At 43.3% G+C, this 8,310-nt stretch overlaps 1 protein-coding gene across 1 annotated transcript in view; it reads left to right on the forward strand.

Moving 5' to 3' along the window:
- WWC1 (WW and C2 domain containing 1) overlaps positions 1-1,260 on the forward strand; it is a 161,762-nt gene extending 160,502 nt beyond the window's left edge. Inside the window, exon 24 of the mRNA XM_015407306.1 lies at positions 1,144-1,260. Coding sequence (XP_015262792.1) covers positions 1,144-1,210 — 67 coding nt within the window. The 3' untranslated portion in view covers positions 1,211-1,260. The remainder of the gene's footprint in view (positions 1-1,143) is intronic.
- Positions 1,261-8,310: the final 7,050 nt, after the last annotated feature.

An 8,310-nucleotide genomic window follows, 5' to 3' on the forward strand; every position in this document is an offset into this window, starting at 1 on the left:
AGCCGGTAATTAGCCCATTCGGCTAGATCCAGAGATGTCCTCTTCGGGGGGGACAAACCAAAGCTTCCTTGAGTGCCCTAGGGAACTGTCCCTCTAAGAGGGACTTGTTGATAATCTCCCTTAGGGCATCTCGAAACCCATCACGACCAGCTTTAATTTGCCATGATGGGCACGGGTCAAGGCAGCACATGGTAGGACGTACAGTTAAGAGCAGTCTGTCAACTTCCTCCAGGCTGAGCGGACTGAAATAATCCACCTGACTAGAAGACTGCCATGGAGCCTCGAGTTAACTTACTTTCTCAACTGTGATGGGGAGGTCATGGCAGAGCGACAGGACTATCTGCAAAGTAGCTCGCAAATGCCTCACAGCCAGTGTCCAATTCCCTAACATTTGGTCTGCCTTGTGGCAGAACAGTCATAGACAGAATTATTCTAGATAATTGGGCTGGGCATGAGCTTGCAGACACAATCATGGCCACATAATACTCTCAGTGGCTTTGACTGCCATCTCATAGGATCTCATAAACATCCTATAAGATGTTGTTGTGGTTTCATCGCAGGCGCACCGCTACTGCCGCTCTAGCAATCTTAGCCTTCACTTCATCAGCTGCAACTCCTGGGTAAACCAAGGGATGGCAGGCTACTGGCCGGGTATTTTTTCATCAAAAAACCAAAGATAAAGTAAAAGCAAAGACAAGTCTTACCTTACAGTAATTATGTTTTGTTGTAATTATTACTTTATGTTTGGTTTTTAATAGGTTTTTGCTGTTTTATTATCTGCAGTATGTGATTATTTTTAAAAGGGAATCTTTCTTTGCCTTAAATTTCATACAATAATGAAAACATTGTCCTCTGTGCATAAAAAAAATTCAATAAAAAGCTGTGCAATCCTTTTATCTGGGTCACATCTAACTATGGGGCTGGCTATGGGGATGGTGGAGACCAGATAATAATAATTTTTAATGAAATCCTAGTTTTACATTTAAAACGCTAGCTTATCAGTAGGCTGACATTAAATTGTTCGGTAATTTGTCAGTATTTGGTCAGTTTTTTTGGAATTTTGGTCAGTAAAATCAGTATTTTTGACCCTCTGACTAGTTTCCACCCCTGTCATTAACAATTGATGTTGGTCTTGTTTTTCAGAGAAAAAATGGCATTTTTCACCCGACCAAGGATAAACATTCCAGCTCTTTCTGTGGATGATGTTTAATCTCTAATTAAGTATTCCTTTCTCCAGCCACTTTGAAAAGTATCATTTGGTTTCACTGAAATTTATTTATGTAGTATTATAAAGTACCAAGTCGTTTGTACATTATTGGCTTTGTCAGCTCTCTGCTGAGATTCTTAGCTTTCAAAAGCTAAGATTTTTAGCATTGCGAAAAACAGCATTAACATGACATGATTATATAGTTTGTATATTTAGCAATGTATTTTTGGGAAAGAATTTTTAAATATGAACAATTTACAGCTCAAAATGTTGTTTAAATAAGATTCCATTTAGACGTTTTGTACAGCTCTATTTTTTTTAGGGAAGTTTTACCACAATAAAATTGCATCTGGAGGAACACCCATTCTTAAAAGCATAACCTATCTCTTGTAACTAGCTTTTGCTAGTTTACATATTTTTGTACACACACAAAAAGATGCAAAAAGCCATTACAAAAATAGTTGTGAAAGAGCTCTGACTACTCTGCAAGCTGTGAAACACTTCCATTGCCTTCTAGGTCATTAAAAATGGGTGTGGAGTTCACACTGCTTTCTGCACTTTAATTTGAAAATTCTTTTAGCTCCTTTTATGTCTGCCTGTGGTGGCTTCGACGTTAAGACGCTGAATTGCAGATCAGAAGGTCTGTAGTTCAGCAGTTCGAGACCCTAGAGCCACGTGACGGAGTGAGCTCCCATCTCTGGCCCCAGCTCCTGCCAACCTAGCAGTTCAAAAGCAAGAAATTGCAAGTAGATAAATAGGTACCGCTTCTGTGGGAAGATAACAACATTCCGTGCACCTTGGTGTTTAGTCATGCCAGCCACATGACCACGGAAACGTCTTCGGACAGTGGTGGCTCTTCGGCTTGGAAACAGAAATGAGCACTGCCCACTAGAGTCGGATTCGACTAGCTTTCGAGCAAGGGAAACCTTTACCTTTTGAAGTACCAAAAGCCCAATGAATCCTTTACTATAGGAAGAGAGCTGCTGGGAACATCCAATTTAGCCTTTCTAATGCTTCTGTTTTTGCTTAACAAATGCAAGTTCTGATCATCAGCTAATAGTGAAACTATTTCCTTTAAAAAAAAACAAGTTTATTTTTTACATTTTCAAGTTGTTTTAAGATTACATTATGATTTTTTGGTCTTCTCTAGGCCTACAAAGAACTCCAACCATTAAGGAACTTTTAAAAATGAAGTTTTTCCCTATCCGTTCTTTTCATAAAATGCCACATGCTTTAAAAAAACCTGTTTTCCCCTCACTAAGTATAATTCAAATGTTCGTTTTTACTGCTTTTGAAAACTCCTACTGAACAAGATGTTACAAAATCTTGTCTAGAATTACTGTAACATTGTATGCCCTAGTTTTCCATATTGCTGTTAACATTTTTTTTTTAAATCTCATATTGTGAAGTAGTTCTCATTTGTGTGCACATGAGTGTTTTCTTGTTTGCACATTCACATTCCCACCCCTCTTTCTGCACACAAGCCTTATTCAGATAGTACATTCTAGGCCAAGGGATCAACCTGGTATGAGTCTTGAGCATGAAACCCTCTCCCTCACAGTACAGAGAAAGTAACACATGAATTAGACTGGACTGTATTTGGTATTTCTCACTCAAATTTTAAAATCTGTTTGTCATGGCCAGCTTATGATCAAATGAGATTTAAATTAGTGTAATTGTCACTATCTCACTTTCTTCTCTTCTCTATTGCTATCATGTTTTGTCCCTCACATTCACATTTGCTTAACTGTTGCCAACATAAGAACTTTGCTGATAATGGCTAGAGAACAATGGGACAGAAACACAATGGCCTTAAAAGGCCTACAAACCAAGATGCGCCTTCATGAAGAAAGCTGACAGGTGATTTAAAACTATGTCTCTTGAGATGTACATATTCCTTTTTCATGTATAAAACACTTTATTAGGCAAGCACTAAATGGTTGAATTTATATCTATTTTAAATTTTGTCAGGATTAAGATTAAAATTGCAATAGAAATTTTAAAAACCTGATTCTGTGTCTTTTGTTTTTGTTATTGTTGTTGCCAGAGCTTACAGCTGAGATATAGATCTCAGAGGACATTTAAATATGTTTTGAATGAGAGGGAAGAGGAGTAGATTCTGCAGGGAGAATTAAAATGGTATATCACCCTGGGATAATAAGGCTGCCACAGTTTTTTTAAAAAGCCTTTAGAATTGTTCTTTCACAAAAGGACAAAACACATAACAAAACATAACTTTAATTGCTCCAAGTACTTTATTTGATAGTATTTTAACAACATCTCACCAACAGAGATGCCAGAGTAGTCCAAAATGTTTTGCAAACTATAGGTTAGCTTCTTGGCTGCTGACATTTCATGATATTTAGATTATTAAAGAGTATACTTGGGACTCCAAAGAAAGAAAAGCAGAAATACTCAATAGTTATGTTCCATAGTCAAGTAAGTTTCCATTCTTCATCACTTTGTTTCAGGTAAGCAAACTGGACCATCCTAAAGATGATCATTTTCAGATAATTCATATGAGCAATAGACTTTGAGATCTACGGCTAATGGTGATAATGGATTTTGCTTTGATGCAGACAAGGAGGACTTTTTGTAAATACCCTAGAAAAACCTTTCTCTAATCATTCATCTGCTCAGAATACTATTTGGGTATATTCAACAGGGCTTATTCCCCGGGGGTATTTTTAGGATTGCATTGTTAAACTACTAATTACAATTATTAGGAAGTGCCTATTAAATAAATAGGTTTTTATTCCAGCACAAAAAAGGGTTATCTTCTTGAGCTGCAGCTGCTTGTGGTGGTGAGAAGACCCCAGGAGGCACGCAGCCCACAACTGCTGAGGGCCCCAGGGCCAACGAGGAATGACTGTCTGCCAAGATGACCAGTCCAATGGGTGGGCACTCTTCCCCCTTTCCCCAGTCTGCCTGCCTTCCTCTCCTCCTAAGGGCTGGGCCAGGCAGTTGCATCAGAGGGGGGGACAAGTGAAAGACTTTCTGGCCCCAGCTCCCTAATTCTACTTTGTGAGCTCCTGGCATTAAAGTCATGAGCAGGTAATTTCGCTACTGCATAAATTAGTTTGCTCTGGAGCCCTCCTTCCTGAGCTAAGGCAAAAATCTGTGAGCCAGAGGCTAAAAAACTGTGAGCTAGCTCACGCTAACTCAGCTTAGAGGGAACATTGCCTGTGAGTAGGGCAGCCAGGTCCCCCAGGGGGCGGGGGATTGCCCGCCCAAAGGGCCCCCAACCCCGCCGATCAGGATGAGGCTGGCGGGGGGAACCCCGCCCCCAAAGTGCCCGGTTCGGGCCAATGTGCCCGGCGCAATGACGTCACCTGGAAGAGATGTCATCACGTTGGGCACGTTGCCGGCCGATGCTTCTGGGTGATATTATCGCGGCGTGCGCAAGAATATCCCAGGCAGGGACCAACTCTCCCCCGCTGTGCTAAGTAAGTGACTTGGCAACCCTACCTATGAGCAGCTCCCACCGGAACCTCCACAGCCCAAAGGGCAGCCAGCCCAGGAACATCTGTGGGGGAAGGCAGAGACAACCCTCCCTCTCTGCAAGCGGGCAGCGCCCGCTCCAAAGGCAGAGGGAGGCTGCAGTAAACCACTGCCCATTTGCAAACAAGGAAGGTGGAAATCGTCCAAGCACTTAATGTAACACCCACCTCCCCAGGTATTCAGCTAGCAATTACATGCCACCAAGGCAGCAGTGGTTTTTTTTTTTTTCCTCTGATCAGCTCCAGACTAGCTAGGAAAGGTGAGAAGATTGGGGGGGGGGAGCTCTTTGCAAAGCAGGCACAGAGAAAGCCAGATCTCAGGCTGTGGCCAGGATAGGCCTGCCTGATTGGGATAGGCCCCTGTGCAGCTTTGGGGTAAAGAGAGGAAGGACAGGCTGGTATGGTGGGTGACACAGTTGCCAAACACGGTCAGTCCATCCTGAAATGTGGCCACAAGAAGGGAGCCCTGAAATTGCAGGAAATGCCAGCCTGGATTCTCCGGGCTGGTTCTGTTCAGGTCCAGTCCCAGGCCTCAGGAGGGTGGAGGGAAGGAAAGCACCATTGGTGGGAGCTGGGGCAGAGGAGTTTCTGCTCAGAACTGGGTTGCAACAGAAGGGGCGCAGTGAGGGAAGTGTGGAAAGTGCTGCTCCGAATTCCACTGCAGTTCCGTCATGAAACCTACTTGATCCCGTATGAAGAGCGTGAAAGGAGGGGAGGGGCAAGGGGGAGGCAGCCCAGAAGGAAGATGGAAGAGCCCAGGGAGTGTGGGGCAGGCCGAGGACACATTGTGAGGAGACGCCAGAGACAGGGTCAGCCCCACAGCGGCCTCTCGTGAGCAGCAGGGCTGGGCCATAGAGGATGCACAGCAAAGCCTTCTGTGCTGGGGCGATCATGTCTGGGCCAGCGACAGTTCCTCCAAGCCCTCCATCCCCAGACAGTACCAAGCCAAATCCTTCCTGGTGACCAGTCCGACCACTTGGTTACAATTGTCGACCACCACCAGGTGGCGCAGGCCCAAGGCCTGGAAGAGCTTGAAGACTCACAGGAGGGAAAGTGCCTATTGTATGAAACTATATTAAGGCTTACTTGTTCATCAGACTGGGAAATGACAATATCTGAAATTTAGAGAAATGGTAACAAAAATTGACAGTGAAATTAAGATCTCAGATTCGTGCAGTTACTAGCGATAGAAAAACTGTGCATATTAAAACCTTTCTGCTCACATAAATTATCTAAAATGAAAACACTGACTGCTTTAAGCACTATCTGGTTATAGTATTCACAAGGTCTTGTAAAGCTTTTCCTGACTAGAGGGCCCTGTGGATAACTTTCAGCACTACAGACTTCCCTGGTGAAGGCATTAGGAATGGTCCTGTTCCCTCAGTCACTGAACCTCTTAGAAACCACATTCCATGTAGTTGTCTTCCTGACTTAAATGCTCTTTGTTTTTAAATGCTTTCCTCCTTCCCCACATCAACATGGTGCATTCAGGCACCTCCAGAAATTTTCCTGGGTTTTCTCCAATCTTTCTCAAGGAAGCGAGCAAAGCAATCGTAGAAGTGCCTGCAAAAGATGAGCACTCGGGCTTCTATTCCAGATAGGGTGGAGGAATGAGACCCATATTAGACCTGAGATGCTTAAACAAGTTTCTATTAATACAAAAATTCAGAATGTTATTGATTCCCAATGTCTTGTCTTCTGTGGAGCCAGATGCATAGTTTGAGACTCTAGATTTGCTAGGTGCTTATTTCCACATAAAGATACACCAAAAATACCTCCACTTTCAGTGCAATTCCCACCATTTTCAATGCAGGGTCCTCCCCTTTGAGCTGGCCACAATGCCAAGTATATCCACCGAGGTAGTAGCAGTGGTAATAGCGTACCTACAGAGCTTAGAAGATGAGATATTCCCCTACCTCAACAATTGGCTGATAGTAACCAAGAGTAAACCAAAGTTACAGGCAAACCTACACCTTATATTACAGGTGCCAAAACCACTAAGCCTACAGGTCAATACAAAGAAATCCAAGCTAAAACCCTTGCAGAAGGTTTCTCTAGGAGCCACAGTAGACTTGAACCCTTCCACCCCCAGAAAGGGTCTTGGCAATCAGAGTAAACATATTTCCCGTTAGAAATTACACTTGCAGCCCACCATAAGGATAAAAAAGCTGCTGTGATTTTGTATCTGTACCTCCTGTCACTGCAGTTCATTAGAATCTTCAGTCCCCTCTACCGCCAATCAAAAAGGCTAAATATCCCAAGGCAAGTGTTACACTCCCTACACTTGTGGACTCGAAATGTCAATCTCCTAATTGGGACCCCTTTCATCCCACTTTACCAAAAATCATGGTCACTATGGACACCTCCTTGACAGGCTGGGATGCCCACATCAAGCAAATAACAATCAATGGGATATGGTCTCTTCAAGAAAACTCTCACATCAATGAATTAGAGCTCAAAGCCTATAGAATCATAGAATGTTAGAGTTGGAAGGGACCTTGCAGGTCATCTAGTCCAACGCCCTACACTCTGCAGGAGCATAGCTGAAAGATAGCCCTACAACATACCCAAAAGATGGTCATCCAGCCTCCGCTTGAAAAAGTCCAGCGAAGGAGCATCCACCACCTCTCGAGGCAGTTTGTTCCACTGCTCAACCACTCTTACAGATAAGATATTTAGCCGGTAACAACTCCCTTGTAATTTCCACCCATTAGATCTAGTCTTGCAATCCGGAGCAAGAGAGAATAGATCCGCTCCATCTTCTACATGACAGCCCCTCAAATACTTGAAGACTGCAATCATGTCCCGTCTAACCCTTCTCTTTCCCAGGCTAAACATACCCAACTCTTTCAGCCTTTCCTCATAAGACTTGGATTCCAACCCTCTCAGCATCCTGGTTGCCCTCTTCTGAACACACTCGAGCTTGTCAACATCTTTCCTAAAATGTGGTGCCCAAAACTGGACACAGTACTCCAGGTGAGGCCTGACCATAGCAGAATAGAGCGGAACTACCACCTCCCGTGATCTGGACACAATGCTTCTGTTAATGCATCCTAAGATTGCATTAGCTTTCTTTGCAGTCACATCGCACTGCAGGCTCATGTTTAGCTTGTAATCAACCAGAACACCTAGATCTCTTTCACATGTGCTACTGTCAAACCAAGTCCCTCCCATTCTATATCAGTGCCTTTGATTTTTTGTACCTAAGTGTAAGACTTTGCACTTATCTCTATTGAAATTCATTTTATTTGTCTCAGCCCACTGTTCCAGCCTATGTAAATAATTTTGAATCCTGACTCTGCCTTCTTCAGGATTAGCAATCCCACCCAGTTTTGTGTCATCTGCAAATTTGATAAGCATCCCCTCTATGTCTTCCTCCAGGCCATTTATAAAATAATTGAACAACACTGGGCCTAGGACCGAGCCCCACGGCACTTCACTCGAGACTTCCCTCCACGTAGACACAGAGCCATTTACGAGCACTCGCTGGGTATGATTTTTTAACCAACCATGAATCCATCCAACGGTTGCACCATCCAGCCCACACTTAATCAGGTTATCCTCAAGGATATCATGAGAAACTTTGTCAAATGCTTTACTGAA

The sequence above is a fragment of the Gekko japonicus genome, unplaced genomic scaffold (assembly GCF_001447785.1).
Source record: "Gekko japonicus isolate JY-2015 unplaced genomic scaffold, Gekko_japonicus_V1.1 scaffold189, whole genome shotgun sequence".
Lineage (NCBI taxonomy): Eukaryota > Metazoa > Chordata > Lepidosauria > Squamata > Gekkonidae > Gekko > Gekko japonicus.